The following is a 27,076-nucleotide window of genomic DNA, read 5'->3' as shown; positions in this document are numbered from 1 at the left end:
CTTTACACTTTTCTAGGCCTTATCTCATCTTAATCTCACAGTTCTAGGAGATTGATGTTGTATGATTCCTGGTCTTGTTGATTAAAAAGAAGGAAGCATAGAGAGGAAGCTCAAAGAGAGAATCTTTCACAGTATGGGATTTGGTAGTAGGATGCCACTGCCATATACACCCTTGACTGTTCCCACTAACTTCTCTAAATTTTACTAAATAAATCTTTCTTGTTTTGGTTTGTTTGCACCACACCTGGCGATGCTCGTGGCTTAATCCTGGTTCCCTGCACAGGAATCACTCCTGGTGGGGCTCAGAGGACTATATGTTGTACTGGAGATCAAACCCAGGTTAGTCAAATGCAAGACAAGAATCCTACCTGCTATACTATCGCTCTGGCCCCAATAAATTTCTCTTAATATTGGTGTAATTTCCTTTAGCCCATCTCCAGAGGTTTTGAAAGGTAATTTTTGCTCATTTTTTCACCAGTTTCTCAAGGAATGAGTTCTCATTAACTTGCTACTACCATTTTTCAATAACTCCTCCCCCTTCCTTTCTCTGTAGAGTTTTTGGTAACCCTATATTTATTTTGGAGTCTGTCCTGCAGATCAAACTTTACACATGCAAGACATATCATCAACCTCTGAAACACAAGTGACATGTCATCAACCTCTGAAACACATGCCTTACCCAAAGAAGTTTAGTGTTTGGGGTGCGGTGGGAGTTCCCAAGCTATGCTCAGGAAGCCCTGGTACTCTCCATGCAATACTTAGTGTAATTGTGCAGGCCTGAAGGTTCAGTGCTCTGAGGACCATGTCATACCAGGGAGAAAACTCAGAGCCAAGTGCACGCAAAGCATGGGTGCCGGTTCTTGAGTTCTGTCCCTGGCCCCAAGATATTTATTCTTGAATAATAGAATTTTGCCCAGGGCCCACTGAAATTCTTTTCCTGTTCTGTTCATAAAGCAACCTGAGCTCTTCTTACAGACAGGAAGCCCAGGAGAAAGAGAGCTTGCTACATCTGATCTCAATTTTGTCTGAAAAGTTGCTGAAGGTGGTGGCATGGTGACCAGGCACCTTTCTCAGAGAGCGAGCTGCCTGGGTAAGTATGAGCAGATGAAAAGATAAACCTGAGATCAAAAGTAAAGTGTTCCTGCAGGAAGGCAGGGGATTAGCTGCATGGGGGCACAGGGAGCTTTTGGAAAGAAAAGCCCTTTTGAAATCCACAAACTCACCTGTGTTTTCAGAGAGGTGCTTAGAGACTTCTGAGGGATTAGACCTTGTCAGCTGCCCTGACTTCCAGTGATGCATCATTATACCAGAAGAATGTTTATCAAGTGTCCCCTGGGCAGCTGACATTGTAATTATCTCTTTCTAAGTCTCTGCATAACCTGGCTTTGGTTTTGGCTTTTTTCTTCCTGTAAAGACTTAGCTTCCACAGGGGGATTTCATATTCCTTTCATTTTCCCAAGGAGTGATAAGAGGCAATTGACTCAGTGATGTATGTATGTAGCCTTAACAAAACCACAGTTGACGATCTTAAATATTATTCTCACTTGGGTAAGCTGCCACACTAAGGATAGCTCTTTTCTTTTTCAAAAATTATAGCCATTATCATTTTTCTGAAAGGGCGGTTCCAAACAATTCTCAGGAGACCTGGAGATCCCACCAGAGATTATTCTTGCCCTCTTAGGCTTGGAATTCAATGCAAGAGCCTGAAGAAAAGAGGCTTATCAGTGTCAGTAGTGTTGGAGGTACCCAGACCATTCTCTCGGTGCTCAGGAACCTCCAAAGCCACATCCAGGGTGCATTCAGGGCTGCTTCTAACATGCCCCAAGATTGTGGATGCTGAGTCCCCGACCTCAAACCCAGGTGAGGGGCATGCTAGGCATGTGCGCTGTTACTGTACTATCTCCTGGGTACCCTAAGTAGAGTTCTTCTCTTTAATGGAATAGCTGTGGGGTGGGATGGGGAGCTCTCCTTCAACTAAGACAAATAAAAGTGATGCTTTCTGCCAGTCAAGAATGATGGATAAATGGAACAGGGTTGAATACCCTGACATCTCCCCTCAATCATATGATCATCTAATCTTTGATAAAGGTGCAAGTAATGTGAAGTGGAGTAAGGAAAGCCTCTTTAACAAATTGTGCTGGCATCACTGGACGGCAACATGCAAAAAAATGGGCTCAGATCTCTGCCTAACACCATGTACAAAAGTAAGATCAAAATGGATTAAAGACCTCAACATCAGACCAGAAACCATAAGGTACATTGAAGACAAAGTTGGCAAAACCCTCCATGACATTGAAGCTAATGGTATCTTCAAAGATGCCACGCCACTGGCCGAGCAAGTGAAAACAGAGATAGATAAATGGGACTATCTTAAACTAAGAAGCTTCTGCACCTCCAAAGAAAAAGTGACCAAAATACAAAGACAGTCTACAGAATGGGAATGGATATTCGTCGAATACACATCTGACAAGGGGTTGATATCCAGGATATACAAAATACTGGTTAAACTCCACAAGAAGAAAACATCCAACCCCATCCAAAAATGGGGCAATGAAATGAACAGAAACTTTCTCAAAGAAGAAATTCGAATGGCAAAAAAGCACATGAGAAAGTGCTCTACATCATTAATCATCAGGGAGATGCAGATCAAAACCACAATGAGATACCATCTCACACCTCAGAAACTGGCCCACATTCAAAAGAACAAAAGCAACCGATGCTGGTGCGGATGTGGCGAGAAAGGGACACTCCTTCACTGTTGGTGGGAATGTCGACTGGTTCAGCCCTTCTGGAAAACAGTATGGACGATTCTCAAAAAATTAGAAATTGTGGTGTGAGGTGATACCTCATTGTGGTTTTGATCTGCATCTCCCTGATGATTAATGATGTGGAACATTTTCTCATGTGTCTTTTAGCCATTCGGATTTCTTCTTTGTCAAAGTTTCTATTCATTTCATCTCCCCATTTTTTGATGGGGTTGAATGTTTTCTTTTTGTGGAGTTGAACCAGTATTTTGTATATCCTTGAAATTAACCCCTTATCAGATGTGTAGTTGGCGAATATCCTTTCCCATTCAGTTGACTGTCTTTGTATTTTAGTCACTGTTTCTTTTGAGGTGCAGAAGCTTCTTAGTTTAAGATAGTCCCATTTATCTATCTCTGTTTTCACTTGCTTGGCCAGCGGTGTGACATCTTTGAAGACACTATTAGCTTCTATGTCATGAAGGGTTTTGCCAACATTTTCCTCAATGTATCTTATAGATTCCGGTCTGATGTTGAGGTCTTTAATCCACTTAGATCTTACTTTTGTACATGGAGTTAGGCAGAGATCTGAGCCCATTTTTTTGCATATAGCCGTCCAGTTTTGCCAGCATAATTTGTTAAAGAGGCTTTCCCTGCTCCGCTTCACTTTTCTTGCCCCCTTATCGAAGATTAGATGCTTGGGGGCGGTGGGGACGTCAGTATATTCAACCCTGTTCCATTGGTCTACAGCTCTGCCTTTGTTCCAGTACCATGCTGTTTTAATTATTACTGCCTTGTAGTAGAGTTTGAAGTTAGGGAGGTTGATTCCTCCTATTTTCTTTTTCCCAAGAATTGCTTTAGCTATTCGTGGTGGCTTATTGTTCCATATGAATTTCAGGAGTGTTTGCTCCAATTCTTTGAAGAATGTCATGGGTATCCTAATAGGGATTGCGTTGAATTTATACAGTGCTTTGGGAAGTATTGCCATTTTGACAATGTTAATTCTCCCGATCCATGAACAGGGGATGTTTTTCCATTTCCTCGTATCCTCTTTTATTTCCTGAAGTAGAGTTTTGTAGTTTTCTTTGTACAGGTCCTTTACTTCCTTAGTTAAGGTGATTCCTAGGTACTTGATTTTCTGGGGCACAATTGTGAATGGGATTGTTTTCTTCATGTCTTTTTCTTCTCTTTCACTATTTGCATATAGGAAAGCCATGGACTTTTGGGCATTGATTTTATAACCTGCCACTTTACTATACAAGCCTATTGTTTCTAGAAGTTTCTTGATAGAGGTTTTAGGGTTTTCTAAGTATAGTATCATATCATCTGCGAATAGTGAGAGCTTGATTTCTTCCTTTCCTACCTGGATGCCCCTAATATCCTTTTCTTACCTATATCCACAAGAACAAAAGCAACTGGTGCTGGCGCGGCTGTGGTGAGAAAGGGACACTCCTTCACTGTTGGTGGGAATGCCGACTGGTTCAGCCCTTCTGGAAAACAGTATGGATGATTCTCAAAAAACTAGAAATTGAGCTCCCATTTGACCCAGCAATACCACTCCTGGGAATATATCCCAGAGAGGCAAAAAAGTATAGCTGAAGTGACATCTGCAATTGTCTGTTTATTGCAGCACTCTTTACAATAGCCAGAATCTGGAAAAAACCTGAGTGCCCGAGAAGAGATGACTGGTTGAAGAAACTCTGGCACATTTACACAATGGAGTACTATGTAGCTGTTAGAAAAGACGAAGTCATGAAGTTTACATACAAGTGGTACTACATGGAAAGTATCATGTTAAGCGAAATGACTCAGAAAGAAAGGAATAGACATAGAAAGATTGCACTCATCTGGGGAACATAAAGTAACAAAATAGGAAACTAACACCCAAGTATGGCAGAGATTAGTACCAGGAATTTTACTCAATGACCCGGAGGACAACCACACATGTTAGGGGAAGGGGGAGCTCAGAAAGAGAAGGGAACACCAAATAAAGGGTGTTGGGAGGATCCGCCCATGATGGGAGAGCATGCTGAGGGTAGACTGTCGACCAAGCATGATTGCCACTCAATGCCTCTTTTGCCGACCATGGCACTCAAAAGGAGAGAGAGGGAAATGCCCTGCCACAGAGGCAGGATGGGATAGGGGCTGGGGGTGGGGGAGGAGATGCTGGGATCCGTGGTGGCGGGAAATGCGCACTGGTGGAGGGACGGGTGTTTGATCATTGTATAATTGAAACCCAAGCACAAAAATGTGTAAGTCTACAACTGTACCTCATGGTGCCTCACTATTAAAAAATAAATAAATATAAAAAAAATTAGAAATTGAGGTCCCATTTGACCCAGCAATACCACTCCTGGGAATATATCCCAGAGAGGCAAAAATGTATAGTCGAAGTGACATCTGCACTTGTTTGTTCATTGCAGCACTCTTTACAATAGCCAGAAACTGGAAGAAACCTGAATGCCCAAGAACAGATGACTGGTTAAAGAAACTTTGGTACATCTACACAATGGAGTACTATGTAGCTGTTAGAAAAGATGAGGTCATGAAATTTACATACAAGTGGTACAACATGGAAAGTATCATGCTAAGTGAAATGAGTCAGAAAGAGAGGGATAGACATAGAAAGATTGCATTCATCTGGGGGGCATAAAGTAACAAAATATGAGATTAATGCCCAAGAATAGCTGAGATCAGCACCAGGAGGATTACTCCATAGCTTAGTGGCCAGCCAGGCATTCTAGAGGAAAGGGCAGCTCAGATAGAGAAGGGAGCACCAAGTAAAGGGTGTTTGGAGGATCTTCCCAGGAGGGGAGATGCATGTCGAAAGTAGACTATGGACTGAACATGTTTGCCACTCAATGCCTCTTTTGCAGACCACAACACCCAAAAGGAGAGAGAGAACACAGGGGATTGCCCTGCCACAGAGGCAGGGGGGGATGGGGGATGGGGGTGGGGGGATATTATCCATGGTGGTGGAAAATGGGCACTGGTGGAGGGATGGGTATCTGATCATTGTATAATCGAAACCCAAGCACAAGAATTGTAAATCTACAACTGTACCTCATGGTGTTTCACTAATAAAAAAAAAAAAAGAATGATGGATAGCCTTTACCGCACCAGCACCTCATCTGACACAGGATGGATACCAGTTTCATTACTCCTTCTAGAAGAGAGAAAATTATTTACCAGTGAGCTTTGTTTGACAAATGGCTAATCTGAATAAAGGATCGTCATCATCCTTTCTGATGTCTCTGAATGGATCTGTCCATGTCTGTCCAGGGGCTATTTGTTTACTAAGATCCACCTCATGAAAAGACTTGCAATGCATATTTAAAACGCCAGTGTGAAACGCATCTTAAGGCACCACCAGTAGTTCTAAGAGTCGCCTTCCCCTTGCCTGTGATCTCAGGCATGTCCTTCTATGCACCCTCACCCTCCCTGCCCCAGTGTGTTCTGAATAGCAAGGACTTTGGCTGGACTTCTTGTTTGGGTCAAGTTCAGAGAACGTACTTGTGTTTCTTTCATCATCTAATAAAGATGGAGGGCGGAGGTCAGGGGAAGCAAGTCTTTGAGATGAAGGGCGAGTTGAGATCTTTGATTCAAAGACTGTGTGTGGCTCCATCACTTTCTCTCCTGTAGAAATCGAATTCCTCCCGAACTTCCCATCGCAAATCACTCTGGTACGACGTGACAATGAGGCAGATTCACAAGGACCTTTCCCACATCACACGACAAACAGCCCCGGCCCCCGCCCCACTCCGGGAAACGTAAGAGAAACTTTTGGGCTTCCACTTCCCTTCCATTTGTTTGAAGGATCAAGAGAACACAGCTCCGTTTTCAACAAAAAATTAAAAGGAAAATCATGAAAAGAGCCAACCTCCTCTTTTTTTCTCTCTCTTAATATATTGTTGCATCCAGGGAAGAGGAAACAGTGAGCGCCACTGATACTGGGCCCCCAGGGACCCTATAAGGGTCACTCCCCAGCAATCAAATGAGCTTGTCTTCCTCCTCTTGCAGAGCAAGTGTGTAATGGGGCTGGAAGTTACTCTTGGCTTAGCTTTGCTGTGCAGAAAAAAAATGAAATAAAATGAAATGAACGACCACAGAGAGCAGGCTGCGTTCACACCTGGCTTTTCAGTGGGAAAGAAGATTTTTAGCTTTAAGGCTTTGGAGATCTGGAGAAAGATAAGAAACACCATTAGCCCTGTGCCTGACAGCTTATAAGGCCCTCTCAGAACTATGTGTCCCTAATAGGCGGGGACAAATTCCTTCCACAGGCGTTTGTTTTTTGTTTCTTCTTAAGGTTCTGCCTGTGGTGCCAGGGCCTAATTCACTTTGGAACTTAAAACAGGGCATTGCATTGCCTTTGCCTTGTTGCAAATTAATGTGTGCCCTGCATAAAATTTTCCAGATAACTAGACTCTCACCCTCTGGGAAATGAACGGTTGAAAATGAAAGTGTTTGGGGAATGCATTTAGCTAATAAATATGGGAGAAAGGATGAAACATTCTTTGACCATGCAAAGTCATTACCATGAATAGGAATTATTTTACTGGACACATCAGAGGACACATCATCAGGCTCCATGAAGAGGAAAATAATTCTTTGCAGCCTCAACTTACAGACTCAGAGTTGTAGACTTTTGCCACCGGTTTTCTGACTTTGTAACCTGGTGCTCAATTGCCCTCACATCTGCCCCTTTCCCCTCTCTGACCCTCCTAGGATCTGTGACTCAGAAGCTCCCTTGTCTTTCTCAAACTCAATTATTAACTTGATCACCAATGAGAACCAGAACAAAACAGAGAAACCAAGAGGTTTAATTCTACATACACAACTTTAAATGCACTCTTCTGTCAATGAAGGAAAAAACATGGGTTTGTGATAGCTATAAAAATTGAATTCATCCCCTCTTTCATTCTGTGAGGAGATGGACTTGATAGCATTTTATTTTGTACATGAAGATGCATTTATCTTATTATAATTTTCCTTCTGTAGAACAAGTGGACTGGACCCCCAAACAGATGCTGAACTATTTTGAGCTCCTTTGCTACCTCCTTAATCTAGTCCAGTATTATCTCTCATGGATGATTAAAATTCCTCTGAATGGTCTCCCAGCATCAACCTGGCCTCCTTCCAACCCATCTTCCATGCTATAGTTAAAATGAACTTAAAAAATGTAAATCTTATTCCACATGGCTTTACATGTCCCCTTATCTTGCATTAATCTTCTTCCCTGCCAAATTTTACTGCACTACTTTTTCTCCTTGGGCCTGCTCACTTAAACCACATCACCCAGTACATGCTCTTCTCTCTGCCCAGAATGTTTTTCTCATTTTTCCCCATATCTTGATCCTTTGACCCATTAGTTGTCCAGTGTCACTTCTTCAGAGAGAGAGAATTCCTGATGACTCTAATCAAAATAGGAATTTAGTATTATTCTCTACTTAGAATAGTGGTAGCACTGTAGCACTGTCCTCCCATTGTTCATTGATTTTCTCGAGTGGGCACCAGTAATGGTCTCACAACAAATTGTGAGACTTGTTGTTACTGTTTTTGACATATCGTATATGTCAAGGGGAGCTTGCCAGGCTTTGCCATGTGGGCGAGATACTCTCAGTAGCTTGCCAGACTTTCCGAGAGGGACGGAGAAATCAATCCTGGGTCGGCCATGTGCAAGGCAAACGCCCTACCCACTGTGCTATTGCTCCAGCCCAGAATAGTGGTAGTGAATACAAATTATAAAAGCTTTAACCTACATATTTACACCTACTGGGTAGTATCTCTCATCAAGACACTAAATAATCAGGCAGACAAAATCTTGCCAGCTCACTCAGTTCTCTGTCAAGAGCCACTCTGGTACTAAAATAATAGAGAGGAGCTGGAGCGATAGTACAGCAAATAGGGCATTTGCCTTGAACATGGCCAACCTGGGTTCGATTCCCAGCATCCCATATGGTCCCCTGAGCGCAGCCAGGAGTAATTCCTGAGTGCAAAACCAGGAGTAATCCCTGAGCATCGCCGGATGTGACCAAAAAGTGGCATGGGCTCAAATACATAAACGGAACTTGTCAAAGCTAACCTCATTCCTTTCACTGCTGAATATCAAAATGCCAGCAAGGCTGGGACTGGGTTGCCACTGCTCCACTTGGTGAGAAGATAATTCTGCTAAGCTCTTTTCATCTTAAAGACCCATTGTTTCTGTGCCACAGAAAATAGGTGCATACTCTGGGTCAATGCTAATCCTTCTTGCTCATCAGACCTCAGCCAGCCTCTGATGCAGGGGCGAGACTTGGGAAGTATGTATCCTACTGGCACAAATTCCTGTACCTTATTACCTCAAAATCAGAGGCTTCATAGTGCAGTAAACAAGGAGAGGAGATGGGATCATGATCTCAGGTTCTACTGGTCATAGGACAGACACACCTCCCAAAAGCTGCCATCTCCTGAGAGAATTATTCCACATGAAGAGTTTTTCATCTACTAGTAAAGTCACTGGGTGAAATACTTGTTTAGGTGGCTAGCCCTCAACAGAGAAAATGCAGGGGTCCAGGCACAGGAGTGGAAGCAAAAGTGGCTGCATGTGTCTCCCCTCACAGTGGGGAACTTTGAAATACCAATTGTTAAGGGATTTTTGTCATGCTAATGGAACAGAGCAGAGTATAGCTACCCAACCTAGATGGTCTAGTCTACTATTCACCCAAACGACATAGGTGGTGCACCAAGATGGCACCACCTATTGGGACCGCCATCAGGAAAATAGTCTGACACTAAACTAGAACCTCAGTGAGCAATGACTGTCCATGCAAACAGGCTGAAGTGCTTCAGGAGGAAAACTCTGGAGGCTGTGGAGCTAAGTCACCCAATCTCTCAAGGAAGGGTTGCACCAAACTGTTGGACTACACCAAACACAATAAACTGCTTCCTGCCACCAGTTCTTCCAGAGTCAGCTGTGCCCTCAGGTGCTGTTGGGGTCATGCCCTTCACAAGGCAATACACATCTGACAGCAGAGCAGAGAAGCAAAGGCCTGGATATACCAGCTCAATGTGGCACAAACCTGATGGGTCAACCTTGACCCCGGAGCTACTACCATGTTGGCCTGGACCTGATTGTTTTTTCCTCAATCTTTGTCCTTCTTCTTCCTCTCCATTAGTGCTTGTCCCTAACCAATACCTTGCACTGAAACTTGCAGTTGCATTTTCTTTTAGAATCCAGGTTGCTATAGGATAAACATTTTGTAGGTACAAGAGGAACATACTTCCTTGGTAATCAGGAACAAAATATTTTACTCTCCTGAAATGCTATTTCCTCACCAGTTAAAGTGAGGGTGGTTGGAGGCTTAAATGAGACTATCAGTTGCTCCATAGTGTGGGGCATATTAACAGTGCACAGGGTAAAAATGGATGCTTCCTCAAATGGAAATCCCCATGCCAACCCAGCTTTATGAGTTCTTTGTTGCAGAGAACTGAGTGTTCAGTTTTCTGACCATTTTGAAGAGGATAATCCTGGCTAATTCTTAAGTGGCATAAGCGAAGAGGCAGACACATTCAGACAAAGATCATAATTCTATTATGTTTCTTGCGTATATCAGTTTATTTAATGCCTCTAACAATTGAGGAAAGTTTCATGCCTATTGTGCTTTACAGAGGATGAAACCGGAAGCACACAGACAAACTGAAGCACAGAGTTTTACAAACAGGTTTTGCAGGTCAAAAGATGAGAAGTGTGAGAACTGGACTACCAATCCAGGAATCTGTCCAGAATCTGTGCTCTTGTCCATCAGAGTATATTACTCTTGGTTGAATCTACTTACAAAGAACTCACAGCAAAATACAATCCTGCCTGTAATTTCCCACTTGACATGACAACCTACTAGAATGAAGTTTTCTGCCCAGAAAGAGGATGAAGATGTTCTAGAATCTTTTTTTTAAATTCCTGAGGGAGGGAGAACCCAACACCAGTGACCCCTTGTGCTGAATCCGAACCAATGAGGTTCTGGCCCTGCCCCACCCCAACACTGGCAGAGGGCTTAAGGGTGAAAAGGACATAAATAGACAAGGGAAGCTTCCTTGAAAATTGTCATATATCTACAAATAACTCTGTTTGCTTTTTTAAAACATGTCTTTATTTGCTTAAATTAACAAAATATGGGTTACATGTTATTTCCAGGTAAGCTGCCTTTTCACTGAAGTAGAAAGCAATGTTCACAACTTGAATGGCTACACACCTGCAGTTTTAGCTCTCAAATAGCAAGCCAGAATTCTGTAAAAAAACATCAAAATTTGGTATAGTGTCCAAATGCATGAGGGATTTTAAATGTTAGCTCCATTACATTTTGTTCCAGCAAAGTAGACAATGATCATAATTCAAAACACAATGTTAATATTTTATTAAATGCCTTCCAGCTTAATAAATACAGGGTCTACTTGGGATTTTTCTCATGTGGCTACTCACAGACAAATATACCAGTTACCCTTGTGAGGTTATCAAAGGTCAGCCTCAGTCTCATGGCCAATCGGAAGTTGAATTTTTAAAAAAGAGAGAATGAAAGAGGAATTGAAAGGCAACAAGCGGAGGTAATTACAAGCCTGAATACAAGTGAAAAATATGCTCTTTGGCTGGTCCGTTGGTCATTTCAAAGTGACAGCGGTATGGTCAAAAGCAGAGAAAGCTCTGGGTAGTGACCTAGTATCAGTTTTAGGAGAGTTACAATATGATAACAGTCACAATTTCCTGGAGTTTGGAGTCCAGGTAACTTTGTATGTCTCCAATCCTTAGTTCTATGACAATGGTCCTGATAGGACCTTCTAGTCTGGATAATTACTGCACTAGGCAAGGCTGATCCTAATCTCTAACATCTGCAGTGAGTGTTCACATAATTTGTTACCCAAACTGGAACACTTTCGAACGTTAAAGTGACCACAGGTCTAAGCCAGGACTGCTCCCAGCAAAACCAGCATGTTGGTTTTTTAGATCTGAAGTCTCACATAGCCAGAGCCAAAAACTAAAAACAGGCCTTAGTGTACACTCCCTAATAACGTTTTATTGCTCTTCCCAGACCTGAATCCTCCCTTCAAATGAAATTTTACCTGGAATGCTAACATATCAAACAGATATTTGAGCTCCTCTGTATGAGGCAACCATAAATCCCGAGTGTTTCTCCTCCCCCAACAATTCTAGATGGGCCTTGGAGGGACCTCAACACATAATCTGAAAACCACTATTCTAGAACATACTCTCTCCATCTCAACATTAACTGGTTCCACAGACATTCCTCCATGATTTGTTTGGGTTAGAAATCAGCAGAGCCTGATCCAGCTCAGCATACCAGAACAAGCAGAAGCCCAGAGCCCCTCCAGGAGGCCCTCTACACGGGGCTGCTGAAAGAATGGATGTGTCACAGGATCCCCAGGGTGGAGACTCACAAAGCTCTGCCAGGTCCTGGGAGTTCTCAAGGGACGCCCCAACACATTTGATTAAAAGTGAATGAAAGGCAAATTTCCTCTGTGAGGCCTCGCAGCAGGTCCTTAGCCTACAGTTGTGTTTAGTAAAACCCCACCAAACTCCCTTCAGCATTCCCACTGTGGGTGCTCTCACTTCAGAGCACGGTGGCAGCAGTCAGTAGTGAGTTTAAAGGAAAGTGGTATTTGCAAGGGCCAGGTAGCAAGCAAAAGGTGTGCCTCCAGGACTGGCAGAGCATGCAGATGAGTGAAAAAACTAGGAGAGGCTGATGTTATGGGAGTAGAGAGGCCCCAAAAGGCAGCAAGTCAGAAAGGGGCCAAGCATTGAAAGAAATGGACTGGGAACTTGGAGAGAAAAGGAAGCAAAACAACGGTACCTACGGCACTACAAGAATCAGAGCTACCAAGCAGGGTGGATTTTTCCATGCACACTGGCACAGTACCAGGGCATTACTATGGGGCTCCCATGGATTTGGGGCATCCATCAGAACTTCTTTGTTCAGTGCCGGTGTCCAAAGAAAATCTGCCTGCTGGCCTCAACCCACTCTGATTGCCATCACTCTTTGGGATTACAATTCAAGCATCTAGGAAGAAATAGGAGCATCTTGAAACATAAGTGACCATCAACATCACTGGCATCATCTTCTATACAATAACTTTAGAATAAATGAATGAATGAATGTGTGTGTGTGTGTGTGTGTGTGTGTGTGTGTGTGTGTGTGTGTGTGTGTGTATCCTCCGGAGACTCCATAGAACAGTCAAGACAGCCCATGTTGCTATATGATTCCCAGGATTCTTGTTCTCTGCCTTAATGTGTCTGAAACCAAGAGGAGAAATTTATAGAGTTCCCAGAAGGGGTTCCTGGATTCTATTCTAGCCCACTCGAGTTTTCTCAATACCAACTCCACCAAAGACTCTTCTGGGGCAACTGAGAAAATACTGATGCTGTGGCTTCACACTGGACCAAGTAACTCAGAATCTCTGGGCCTGAGACCCTAACACTGATAGAATTTTCCAGGCTCCCGAGAGGTAGCTCTTAAGAAGACAGCCTAAGTGATTAGCTGGTGGCTGTCACCCTCAGGACCCACCTTACAATAGGCAGTTATTTTGTGGGCCTCTGAGAAAGGAGTGGAGATAGAATTCTGTTCCAGTCACAAGCATTGTTGGGCATCTGAAAATAATCCCCCAACCCAGGCAGCTAAGACCCAACAGGGCAGGACCTGGCAGGAATCTTAAATATAACCTAATTCTTCTTAGTCAAAATTATTCCTGTTCTGAAAATTTCTTTCTACAGCCTCTGCTTGAGCATGTCCCTTTCAAGAACTCGCCCTCTTGCTGTTTCTGGCATGTTTGATTATGGAATAAAGGCGATTTTTATATATACAACTACTAATATGTTCATCTACCTGGAAAGATATTGTAACTTTCACAGATTCACCTAAATAGTCATTAACAAGATAACACACCAAGCACCATATTCTTGCAACTATTATTCAAGGAAAATAGAATCTCTAAATAAACACCTTCATATCAGCTTATTATAGAAACCAAAAAAATATCTACAGCTTGTTAGCTGGGAGACGCTAACCAACACTGAAGCAGCCCTTGGGTGTGTGAAACACAAGGGCCCCAGGAAAGAAGGGAGACGCTTCTACATTGCTGGCAACCACCCCTGCACCGTAGCTGGAGCCATCTGTAAGGACAAGCACCTCACTCCTGTCCAACAAAGGCCAATCCAGGCAGAAAGCTGCATTTGGACCGCCTCACTCCCATTTTCCAAATGTAATTTTAAAACTGTCCACTTAGATACCTAAAAGCATTGCTTGCTTCTCCATTTTCCTCTCCAGTAATTCTTTTAAACTCTCATCTCTGTGCTTGAAGTACAAGTAATCAGGGAAGGAGGAGCCCCTCCGAGTGCCCTGCAGGTGCCTGAGGCTGACAGATTCTTCTCTGGGATCCAGGTCTCCCTCCTGGCCGTCCTCTGCCCCACCACTGTCCTTGCTCTTCTCCTGACCTCCACTCTGCTCATCCTCCTTCTCCTCCTCACTGGCTTCCCCGAGTGCCCTGGGGGCCTGCTCAACCTCGGCAGACAGACCCTGGGGTGCCAGGGCTGGGCCTTCCTGTTCAACATCATAGCAGTGATCTTCCTCCTCTTCTTCCTCATGGCAGGAGCTGCCCCTGGCGCTCTCCTGATCAGACTGGAATGCTGGCCCCTTCCCTGGGCGCTTCTGGGAAAGGTCGAAGGGCTCCTCCTGCTCTAGACTCCTCAGGACCCCCGTCTGTCCCAGGGCAAGTCTTCCCCTTCCAAAACCTGTGAAGACAAAAGCAGCATTCAGATCCCAGAAAAAAAAATGGGCCTCTGAGAGACAGCCAGGGCCACTGAAGGCAGTTTGATTTCACATTTGAAAAATAGGCCTTTTCCTGGTTAGGATGTATTATTACCCATGATACATCTGTGATACACAGGTGATATGTCGATTTCAGGTGAATTGGCTATAGCAAAAGGAAACAAGCATAGAGGATAGGAGTGCTAATATAGGGATTAGGGCACACACAAGACATGTGCTGACTCTACTTCCGTCCCTGGTACCACATGGTCCTCAGAGCATGGCCAAGTGCAGCCCTACAGGCCCCTGAGCACTGCTGGGTAGTCCAGGTATCCCTAGCATCACGGCATCCTCGGGCCCTTGCACGCACTGAACCTCCAGCCCAGATGGCTTGAAGGCGACTCCAGACCTCCTGAGTACCACTGGCAGACTCAAAAGTGTAAGTAATTATAACAAAAATTAAGATAAGCTGCTGGAGAAATAGCACAGGGGTAGGGCATTTATCTTGCACATGGCTGACCTGGGTTCAATCCCCATCATCACAGATTGTCCCTCAAGCCCCACCAGGAGTAATTCCTAAAGCTGAGTGTGGCCCTCCCCCACATCCCCACCAAATAAAATAAAATAAAATAAAATAAGCATAGCTCTGACCTAGCAATAAGACTGCTGAGAATTTAAATTGAGAAACTAGCAGGCTGGGGCAATGTTGAATGTGTAAAAATCTGCCTACCGGGTTTTAGGTAGTGAAAGAGAATCATCCCTGTCTCTCAAATAATGAGAGATTTAGTTATGTAAGTAACAGCATTTCATCCAGTGAACCATCTAGAGGGGACACAGAAACCAGCCAATGATGATAGAAAGGTTGCTTTATATACTGAAGTAAAACCATCCATTTCTAGCATAGATTTTTATCTCTGGTTCTGTCTCTATGGCAAAAATGTCTGGAAGGATATACACCCAAATCTCAAAATAAAACTTTTTCACTTTTAAGTATTTCTTTTTTTTTTTCTGTTTTCACAGTGAGAAAGCATAGACCTTATTGTCACTGTCACTGTCCTTCAGTTGCTGTTCATCGATTTGTTCAAGTGGGCCCAGTAACATTGTGAGACTTGTTGTTACTGTGTTTGGCATATCGAATACGTCACGGGTAGCTTGCCAGGCTTTGCCATGTGGGCGAGATACTCTCGGAAGCTTGCCGAGCTCTCCAAGAGGGTAGAGGAATCGAACTTGGGTTGCCAGGTCGGCTGTGTACAAGGCAAACGCCCTACCCACTGTGCTATCACTCCAGCCCATAGACCTCATTAGAAAATATTAATATATTTTCATCCTGAATAAAACAATCCCCAAACCAGATAGTCCCTTTGGGGGCCAGTACACCCTGGGGTTCTCAGAGCAGAGAGCCAGGAGGCCATAAGAAGTCGTGGAAAGATTCACTTTCCCCCATCCCTCATGTCTGACCACCAGGGCCCTCCCATGGGGCAAGTAAGGTCCTTCAGCAGCCACCAGACGCTGCTAGTGCCCACCTGATTTTTGTCTTGAAGACCTCTGCCCACAGTGAACCAACAGTTCACAGGAGCCCCTGAAAAATGAGGTGTGGGTTCCTGGTGGGTTCCTATGAGTTCAGAAGAAACAGAAAGGGGTGTCCTGGTGTTCGGAAACACCACAGCTCTGTGGGAGAGCCCCCTTTATGTGTGAGACCCACAGGGAGCTCTGCTGTCCCCTTAGCCTGTGCAACACGGTCACACCACGGCAGGAAGGACTTCTGAAATGATGCTGTGATTTGGGGCCCTTTCAAACATCAGAGTGAAATAAAAAATGCTAATCCCTGTGGTACATGAAACTTCGGCGGGAGGGTTGCTTGCTTTGTGGAGTCGGGCTGGAGTTATAGCATAGTGGGTAGGGCGTTTCCCTTGCACGGAGCCGACCAGATTCAATTCCTCCGTCCCCCTCGGAGAGCCCGGCAAGTTACCGAGAGTATCCTGCCTGCACAGCAGAGCCTGGCAAGCTCCCCAAAGCATATTCGAGATGCCAAAAATAGTAACGACAAGCCTCACAATGGAGACGTTACTGGTGTCCACTAAAGCAAATTGACAAACAACGGGAGGACGGTGCTACAGAGCAGTGCTTATTTTGCAGCCACATCTGGCAGTGTTCAGGGCTTACTCCTGGCCCTGCACTCAGAAATGACTCCCAGTGATGCTCAGGGCACCATATGGGATGCTGAGGATCAAAACCAGGTTGGCTACATGAAGGAACATTAAGATTGCTGAAATTCAGCTAACAGTTAGAGAACTAAAAGCAATTCTCTGCTGAACAGGGATGCACTTCCTTTCCCAGGGGATGGCAAAAGTGTTTGGTGCCTTTTAGGAGCTAAAGGTCCATCAGGGCTCCGTCCTGGAGACCCACTTAGGCTTTCAGTTGTGGGCTCTCCCCTCTGTGCCTGTACACCTCTGAGCACATATCACCTTTTTTGGGAAAAATCCACATCAAGCTTGGGGGGCAAAAGGTGTCAATAAACAATGTAGCTCAGGCAATTACAGAGGCAAAGACTAAGTCAGGAGTCTGGAGAATAAAAAAATAATAATAATAGTAAAACCTCCTGTAATAATTTTAAAACTAATTTTTCAGTGCTTTAGCACAAATCCCAGGCCTTGTTTTATGACAATCACCATTCCCTGTTACCAAGGAGTCACCAAGAACTCTGTGTGTGTTGTGAGAAATCTGAAAGCCATAATCAGGCTCTGTGGTGTGTGTGTGTGTGTGTGTGTGTGTGTGTGTGTCTTATTTATAAATAACTGGGCCTACTTAGTTACCTCTTTTGCCAGGGGTGGGAAAAGCAGCAAGCCTAAATCAATCACCTGGATTTTACCTTGGTATCGTAAGTAATATTTCAGTTCAGAAATTCTCAACATGAAAGCCCACTTCTACCTTTAGTCTTGCTGTGTGCTTCTGGGCCTGGACAGGAACACATTTAACTACCTGCAGGGACTGCCTGGTGGGGTGATTAAGGACCAATAACATTGAATCCAATAGAACTGGAACATAAATTCTTCACTACTAAGGACGCTAGGACTGAGACGTTATAGGAAGGGAGGACTTTTACAGTTTAGGTATGATTTTGAGGAGCGATAGGCCCTGCACACAGGCCAGTGAGGCCTCCCCAAGCGGGACCACTGGCCTCCATAAAGGGTTAGAGGGGAGGGGCTGGAGTAATATAATACAGCAGTAGGGGGCTTGCCCTGTATGTGGCAGTACCAGGTTCAATGCCTCTATGCACACGTATTCTCCTAACCTCCACCAGGAGTAATCTCTGAAAACACAGCAAAGAATAAGTGCTGAGCAACACAACTGTGCCCCCCCAAAAAAACAGTATGTAAATAAAGGGGTACAGGAGTCACACCTGCAATAGAAGTACTTCTGTGGACAGCAGAGTTTGCAGTCTGCCTTTGTTTTCTTTTTAAGAAAGAGCAAGTGCACACTCACTGACATAGTGCAAGCAAGCAGAGCGTAACCACAAAGGCTTCATAGTCTGGAAAGCCAGTGTCAAACCAGCACTGTCATTTCTCAATTGAGCAACTCTGGGCAAAGGAATGTTCTGAAGTCTCAGCTTCCTCATTGGCAAAATAAAGTTCCTCCAATCCGGAGTTGCTGAGAAGATTTAAGAAAATAAGGCAACAGGGGCCACAGAGATAGTAAAGGGGTTAAGGTGAATGTTTTACACACAGCCAACCAGGATTCAACTCCTGGGACCCCCTATGGCTCCCCAAGTCCACCCAGGATTGATCCCTAAGTGTAGAGCTAGGAGTAAGTCCTGAGCACTGCTAGGTCTGGCCCAAATACAAAAATAATTTTTGTTTGATTTTTGGGTCACACCTGGTGATGCTCGATGGTTACTCCTGGCTCTGCACTTAGGATATACTCCTGGACTATATGGAATGCCAGGGATCAAACCTGGGTTGCCACATGCAAGGCAAACACTCTACCTGCTGTTCTATTGCTCTGGCTTCCCAAAATAATTTTAAAAAAATTCAAATAAAAAATCATAAGGCAATGGATTTCATCTGGACTGTAGAACTGTTGCCATTATGTCCCTGTCAGCTCAGTCTCATCTTGATGTCTAATCCTCTTCCTCTGTGACAATTAGGTTTGCTATAGCAACTGCATCAACTGACTCCTGCTTCACACCTGTGGTCTTGAAAAGGACGCTTTCGACCCACCACCCCAGGACAGCTCACTGAAAGCCCATCGCAGCTCCCAGGGATTTCCATCCAGGAAGAGTGTTACCTTGAGCGTGCAGGCCCCTCTCCATGACCCCATGCTTGACCTTCATGTGGCGTGTCAGGTTGCCCTTCAGTGTGAACTTGCTGGGGCAGTAAAGGCATTTGAAGGGTTTGCTGTCGGAGTGCAGGTGCATGTGTCCCATGAGGTTGTGCATGCGGTTGAACTCCTTCCCACATAGCTGGTGGAGACAGAAACAGAGAACTTCAGGGACTCAGGCAAGGAACTCCGCTCCATGCAGCCCTCAGCTTGGTCTGGGAGATGCATGCCATGGTCTTGGCACCTTCTACTATACAATATGGCATTTGATGTGGCACCCCAGACGAGGATCCCTGTGAATACCAGGAGAAGGCTGGGGACAGTCTCAGACTTGGTTAGGGGGAATGGAATCCCAGAACTCCCCTGTCTGCTGCACCCAGGAAGGGAAACAGTGCAAGCACGCAATGAACACATCTTTAGAACACAGCCTTCAAAGAACAACTTTGAAGATCAGTAAAGATCTGAAAATAATCATTCATAGTCTGCTTCACTCTAGTCGCAGGATGTGATTAGTTGATGAATAATTTGTACTAATACTTCCTAGATTAAAAAGGTATTAATATTTTATAAATTAGGCATGTGCAATAAGGAAGCTATTGTCCTAAGTGCACCTGGAACTAATCCTAGGTGCAGGCTTTTGTCATGGCCACTGAACAGAGAGACCAAATGAGATATTAAGACACTAGATGAAGGCAGTAGCTAGTGGGTAGTGGATCAGGACAGAAACTCAAACCTTCAACCATTAGAGGCTCCATACTCAACCAGCACCCTGTCCTGTGTGCCTTCCACTAGAACTCCATTGAGTTCCATCAGGCATTGTTTGCCCAATTTTTTCAACTTGTCACTTCTTGGGATGGATTTGAACATTAAAAGGAAAGAAAGAAAGGAAAGTCAGGATGGATCTTCTCTCTGGATCAAGATTTAAAGGACTACAACATTCTCATGAGCATTCTCAAAATAGACCTGTTCGACTAATTTCTTTCTAGTTCATTTTTCTCCATTTTCAACAGTGTTAAGGGTGACTGGACCACCACAGGTGGTCCCCACTATCTTGGGAAGAGCAGGACCATCTTTGCAAAAGCATAAGATATGAAACAGAAACATATGGCGGTGCTGTGGGGTGCTTCCCCCCCTCTTCTGGTCCCCAAGCCCCTGCAGAGCATGATTTGCAAAATAGAGCCCTTCCTTGGCTGGACTGGGAGGAGGGCGTGAAGGACTGGGACAGCATTCTCCATCTCTCCTCACACTCAAAGGCCCTGGTCCTAAGGGAAAGGAATTGGGGTGAGAGATTTCATGAATGTAGAACTCAGGGATAGGGTATCTGGAAGCTAAAACCAGTTTTATGTTTTCAGAGAGAGCTTTCCTATTCAGGGCCCAGGTTGGGGATTCTGGCTGAATGTTTATTAATAATGTGATGTTATCTTCAGGAAGCTCAGGAGGTGAGAGTTGAGCTGATTCTGGAACTGACAGAGTCCTAACAGTGTCCTTAGGAGACCAGCCTTGAAGAACAGTGTAGTAGGAGAAAACCAGCTGGGGATTACACGTGTCACAGAAAATCCATGAATGGATGGTTCTCTAATTTTAAGTGATTCATACTTGGGGCTTTTAAGAACTTTTCTGCTTTTTTAACTTCCTTACTACAAAGAATGAATTCAACCTACAGTAGTCTCAAGAGTACTTGCACCCACATCCATTGCAAGAAAAGAGGACCCAAATGGAGGAGAGGCTGAGTGAATTGTTCCAATTTCTGACTTCCTCAGAAGTCTGAGATCAAGGATGGTTGGTTGAGTTCTTTGCTTCTAAATAGAGGTATTATTTGATTCTACTAACCCTCCCTGAGGCTTTAAGATAGCTCAGTGTGGGTTTTCCTGCTCTAATATTTCCCTGACTCCATTCACTCATCCTGAGCTTTCTGGGACATGTTAGTGGCACATGGATCATTAAGAAATTAAAATATATTATCTCCTAAAACCATAGTTCTCAGGGAACATTTAGTCATTCTCTGCAGAAATGATAAGTCAACTATGCTATCATGTGTGACCAGAGGAGAAGAGACACAAGGAGAAGAAAGAAGAAGGAAGGAAGAGGAGGAGGGGTGGGGGAGGGGGGATGAGGAGAAGGAGGAGGAGGAGGAGGAGGAGGAGGAGGAGGAGGAGGAGGAGGAGGAGGAGGAGGAGATGATGATCTATGTACTGCTAGAGACTTTTATTTTTATATACCCAAGCTATCCTCCATGGATCATAGTGGCAAATTGGACCAGTTAGTGAAGCACTTCCCTGGGAATAGGTATAGCTATTCCATCTCAGAAAGCTGTCTGGGACATTAGAAGGTCCCGCTTAGTCTTCAGAAATGCAAGGACTACCTTTTCCATTGTAGGCACCATCAGTATTAAGCCCCAGGTCAGACACATGGATCATTACTGGATCATTAAGTACTTGGTTAGGGGAATAAACAAGTAAGTCAGAAAATATCACTACCCCATAGCAAAAAATTAAAAATTTTGGAATTTAGTCATCATAGATTCCTTTCCTTTCTCCCACTAAACCTTTACAAAGTGGTTTAGAGACTCAAGTCCTGTGTCACAACAGGAAAAAGACCACAGACTCAGGATTCGGGGTACATGGACACCATTCCCTTCTCAGTGGTGGGAATTGTCTCCTTCTCAGTCTCTTTGTTTCTTATTCAGAACACTTGGTCCCTTCATCTGTTATGGAAGGTTGTGTTCATATGACAATACCCACGGAGGGAGGGATGGAGAGAGAGAGAGAGAGAGAGAGAGAGAGAGAGAGAGAGAGAGAGAGAGAGAGAGAGAGAGAGAGGTGGGAGTGGGGGGAAGACAGTGTTTCCATAAAATCCAAAGTGGGACCCCTTGGTCATTATGAGGGCAGCTGGGGCTGAGAATGAGGATGGGTCAGGTGGTGCCCTTGCCTGGAGTTGGAGCGGCGAGCTCCAAGCAAAGTCACTGTTATGAAGAAGAGGGATTGGACTGAAAAATGGGCTGGGAAGAAATAGTCAACCTCTGCTTTCTTCTCTTGGATCAAAGGAAGTCTAGCTAACAGCTAGACCAAATCAAGACATACTGATTCATCTCCTGCCAAGGTTGCAGAGATCGAAACAGGGGTGGGTACAGGCAGCGGAAGCCTATCGTGGGGAGAACGCCCCTCTCTTCTCACAGGTGTCCTTGCAACCTGTGCACTCCTACATGAACTCTCATTTGCTCTCTTGAGCAGTAGCATTGTGTCTCTGATACCCGAGCTTAGGTTTTCCTCCTCTCTGGACCCATGTTGATACTCACTCTTTATAGGTGCCACATCTAGCAGAGGTGGAGAGGCCCAGTTCTGACAGATCTCTGCCTGCTGTGGGCATTTGGTGCTCAGACAGGAGGTTCTTAGGGGCCACCGGGACTATACCTGGTGGATCTTGGGGGCTCTGCTGTGCTGGGAATTGTGCTCAGGGCCTTGCCCATGCTAGGCATGTGCTCTACCACTTGAGGTAGACCTCAATCATGATTAGAACATGGAGAAAAATATCTTGAAATCTTCTGTATAAATGGCACAGGGGCCAGAACAAGAGCTCAACTGGTTCAGCACAGAGTTTGTGGGAGGCTTATGTGAGATTCTTGGCACCCTCTAGTCCTCTGAGCACCCCTGGGGTGTCATCCAAAAAAATTAAAATTAAAATGGGTCACACAGATCATTCAGGTTTGAAATGGTACCATAGAGAGGAGAGAGAGAGAGAAGCTGGGAGGGAGAGAGACACCTCTCAGGGGTTCTCTTCTGCAGTTGCAGTCGTTTCTCTTCTGATCATCGTGATTCTTGGGAAAAATCAAATAAGATCCTTTGTGCTCATGGCTCAGCAAATAGTAAGGGCTCCATAACTGTGAGCTAGATACAGTCATTATGTACAGAGTGGGTCCCTTGACATTACAGAAAGCTCTTTGAAGATGCTGGTACTGTCTCTTTAAACCCAATTATTTGAAGAGTATATAACAGGAAGGACCCTGGGAAGACTCCGATGCAGAAACCCCTGCCAGGCATAGGGGGGAGCAATAAAAACAGGAGCAATTGTGCCTACCGCAGCACTGAGAAAAAAGAATGAGCAGAGCAGAGCTTAGGAAGGTGTCCTCTGGCTTCCCAAGGCTCAGTTAGTCTTTACTTTGTTAGAAAAATGATCTTAATTATATAGGACCCACACTTGATGGTGCTGGTAGATCATGTGGTGCCAGAGCTCAAACATGTCCTCTGCTCCTTGGTCACCTGCCCTGCCTCTTGCAGTCCTTTAAATGGCTGGCTGATGTGCTGGTCACTCCAGGCCTTTGCTGTAGCTTCAAATCTCTCCTCAGGCCTCTCTTTCCCACCCTGGTCCAGGGATGGAGCCACCTCGAGCCACTTCTCGTGACTGTGCGTGCCTGGCACACTGCAGAGAGCCGGAGGCCAGAGTCCTCAGCACTAAGTGGACTGACTAGTGCCTAAGGGGGTTGGATGGCAGCAGGCAGCTGCTGGGTCAGGGCCAGAGCCTCACAAATGCCAAGAGAAGGCCCGCCACAGGGAGTCAGCTAGCCCAGAGGGGGCCTGAGGCCTGAGATGCACCAGGAAGCCTGCACTTTCCTATGCGGAGAGAAAAGGTCAAAGAGCTGCGGCCTGCAGCCCTGCGGAATGTTCTCCACTCGGCTGCCCTTCCCTTCCATTCTTCTCGCTGCTCTCTTTTCATAAGAAGGGTGTTCCTTTCCTCAAAGGGAGAGAGAGGGAGGGAGGGAGAGAGAGGGACTGTAAACTGTCCAAAAGGACCGTGAGAAAACAGGAAGCTTCGAAAAGTACAAGAGAAAGCAAGATGAAATCTATTTGCAGGCGGGCCCCTGGGGACATGTGAGGCATTGTTAAGCAGGCAGTTCATACAGCTATATCCTTCCTTCTGCTTCGGAGGGCTTTGCTGCCAAAAGGCAGCTATCTGGTCACTGCCTTAACCCCCTCCACGCCAGCCTGAGCCTTGGGCTCTGAGCCCAAGCCCTGGGCTCCCAAAGGTCCCTACTGGGTCTCTCTCCTTGGAGGGTGTCCAAAAGCTGGAAGGGAATACTGAACCCCAAGGAGCAGCAAAAGTAGTTGGGAGCCTTTGCAAAGAGACCTTATCCGCCCTCGGCCTTCAGCGTCTGCTTCAGTCCAGGCTACAGATGACCTGGTGATTCATAACTTAGGCAGCTCCGGCTTCACCCATCTCAAAGGAGAATTTGTCCCGGAAATTCTGGATGGCTGCTTTTCCTGGACAGGTTTCCCAAAGACAGCAGCTGGTTCTTTGCTCTGAAAGAGAGCCGCTTGCAAGGACCAGAACACACAGCAACCTCCGCATGCTTACGCAGAACAGGGGAAGCAGATTCCTAGGATGAGGCTGTAGAGGAACCGCTCCTTGGAGAGATTCCAGCTGGTTCCGAGAAACAAAGTGTCGAGAAGTTAAGCTTGTAGCAAGAGATCCCAGAAGGGCAGTCTCATTTGGAAAGAAAGAAAGAAGAGGAAAGAAAGAAAAAGAAGGAAAGAAGGAAAGAGAGAAGGAAAGAGAGAAAGAAAGAAAGAAAGAGAGAGAGAGAAAAAGAAAGAAGGAAAGAAAGAAAGAAAGAAAGAAGGAAAGAGAGAAAGAAAGAAAGAAAGAAAGAAAGAGAAAGAAAGAAAGAAAAAGAAAGAAAGAGAGAAATAAAGGAAGAAAAGGAAAGGAAAGAGAAAGGAAAAGGAAAGAGAAGAAAAAGGAAGAAAAAGAAAAAGAGAAAAAGAAAGGAAAAGAAAAAAGAAAAGAAAAGAACCAAAGCTGAATGAAACACGTTTCTCCTGTTTTTCCATCCTAGTCTTCGTGCCTAAGCCTACAGTGAGAGCATTTCTTCTTAATCTGGACTGCTGTTTCAACAGAGCACCAGGGGAGAATCAATCATTCGTGTTGCAACAGAGGGGAGGGTTTAAGGTTAGGGTTTTTAGTGGTGGAAATCCCAAGATCTGTGAAATAAAGAAGCATCCTTTTTGGCAAGTTGTCAGGTAAAGCTCTTATTTTTCTGATCCCGTGACAAAGTGTGAACCTAACGGCCTGGCCTCTTCTCTGACATCACAAAACAAATGTCTGTTCTTAACTGCTGAGCAAAGAGTCCTCCATCTCCCTCTCCTTCCTGGACCCTCAGCCACCAGCACCCAAGGGCTTGATTTCCAAGAACTCTGCCCCAACACAGATGACAAGCAACATGACACCACCACAAGACAGCCCAGCCTGAGGAGGGAACTGGGGCTGGTCTCCAAAAGATTCTAGAACTCGTAGCAAAGCAGAAGATGCTTTCTTCAGGGAGAGCTGAGGAACTATGCTTCTGGCACTTTTCAGGAGGCTCTTGACCAAGGGGCCTGATGCCTGTTCTTCACAGAGAACAGAGACAAGACCTTTGTGGAAATACTCCTTGGTATCCTTTTATCAGTTCTAAAGATACATATACTTGCAGAGTAGAGAGGCATGGCTCTCTGGAATTTTCCAGCTGGCCTCAAGACACAAGCACCCAGAAGTCAAGCTCAAAGAAGTGGCCATTTAAGGACACATCCCATTCCAAAGCTAGGCTCACCCTAGCTGCATGGCTGTATGGCAAGACCATTAACTTACAGGATCTGATAGTTTGGCCTGACATCCAGCACCTACCCAATCTCAAGAAGAGTTTCTGAACAGGAAAGTAGACTAGCAGGCACAGTGAACAGGTGCAGGGCAGGAGGGACCTGAAACATGGTGCCAAGCTGACTCACAGCTCTGATGACCCAGGAACAATGCCATGGACACTTGCATGTGGTACACGTGAGAACCCTCACAATCCTCAGACCTCACCTGGTCCCAAATATTCTACCCCCCTCAGTGAGGCTCTTGAAGGTAGAGAAGCAGAACTGCCCCTGTACCCCAAATCACACATAGCCTGCAGACCCTTTTCCTGTATTGGCACTGCCTCTGATACCTCCCATGGATTCAGGCACATTTCTACCTGGTTTCATTACTACCACTGAACTGAACCACAGAGGCAAAGAAGGGAGGTAGCTGGTTTGGGGACTTAGGGGACCATTCAACTATGCCAGCTGCTCCCTTCAGAAATGAACAGCTTGAGGTGTTTGGCCACCAGGTGACAAAATAAAAAATACAGCTCATTATTGGCGCTTGAGTGGTGGGTGTGGCACTGGAACACTGTATGCATTAGCACTATGGTCAATCACGATGCCTCAATTGAAACAGAAATTAGAATTGATGCACCAAGTACAAGAGTAAAGCCAACAAGGGAGAGAGCGTTGCTTCCTCCACGAAAGACAGTCCACAGGCAACCGGGCTCCATGAGGAGGGCCCCAGGGCTCCACACAGTGGGGAGAAATCAAAGAGGAGGAACCAAAGAGAGGAGAGAAGAGCTGGTCTGTTAGTCCCAGGTATCTGACCTGGGACCACACAGGACCACCCACTCTGCGGGGACCTGAGTTTGGCTTAGTATACTGCTTCCACTATCCTGAAATGTTCCAGAACCATTGAACAAGCCCCCACACCCTCAGTTCCTTTGCTGGCTTCATTTTGCATCAAGCCCCGGGGTTGCTGGGGCACAATCTGCAAGCAGCCTCCTCCCCCCTCAGCTGGGATACTTCAAGGTGGACACAAATTGGCTCTCGACCCGCTGGAAATGTGAAGGAAAGGAGGGGAAATACAAGTAGGTGGCAGGAAAAGGGCTGGAGGGAGCAGCCCCCCTCCTCCACCTCCGGAGATGTCCCCAGGTCTGGGGAAGCTCTGGTGCCTGACCCCGCTCACCCCATCCCGGTATGGCCAACACAGGAAAGAAGTGAGCTTCACAGGGGGTTCCTACAAGTGGAGGGACATGATGCAGAGAGATGACAGCTGAGATGGCCCCGGGAAGCTTGGGGACCCTATTTTAGAAATGGGAATCAATGGCTTCTCCCCTTTCCTCTCCCAGGCATCCCACCAGACAAGCACACACAGCAAACTGTCTTCAAATGCCTACATGCAGTCATTTCCGTCTCCTGCCCTCAGCGACTTTTTCAGGCCAGGCTGACGCTTGTCAGTTGGTGTCTTGAATGATGCCACCCACCTCACCTTCTCCCTTGGCACACATACACACCTTCCTCATCTCAGAAGTAGGAGAGGGAAGCAGGAGGTGGGGGGAGCAGTATTGGGAAGCCCCAGGTATTTGAGGGTGATGTCAGTCAGTATCGTGGGCTTCACCACGCTTCTGCA

The 27,076-nt window shown here is 45.4% G+C and overlaps 1 protein-coding gene across 3 annotated transcripts in view; it reads right to left on the bottom strand.

Annotated features, from left to right (window-relative positions):
* Window positions 1-13,393: 13,393 nt before the first annotated feature.
* Window positions 13,394-27,076, bottom strand: part of ZNF366 (zinc finger protein 366) — a 68,619-nt gene continuing 54,936 nt past the window's right edge. For all 3 annotated transcript variants that reach the window (XM_056112516.1, XM_056112515.1, XM_056112514.1), the window contains exons 4-5: window positions 18,815-18,989; window positions 13,394-14,514 (exon numbers count right to left, since the gene is read on the bottom strand). In XM_056112516.1, coding sequence (XP_055968491.1) covers window positions 14,006-14,514; window positions 18,815-18,989 — 684 coding nt within the window. In that variant the 3' untranslated portion in view covers window positions 13,394-14,005. The remainder of the gene's footprint in view (window positions 14,515-18,814; window positions 18,990-27,076) is intronic.

The sequence above is a fragment of the Sorex fumeus genome, unplaced genomic scaffold (genome assembly GCF_029834395.1).
Source record: "Sorex fumeus unplaced genomic scaffold, SorFum_2.1 ptg000018l, whole genome shotgun sequence".
Taxonomy (NCBI): domain Eukaryota; kingdom Metazoa; phylum Chordata; class Mammalia; order Eulipotyphla; family Soricidae; genus Sorex; species Sorex fumeus.
This window is presented reverse-complemented; position numbering and strand designations above follow the sequence as displayed.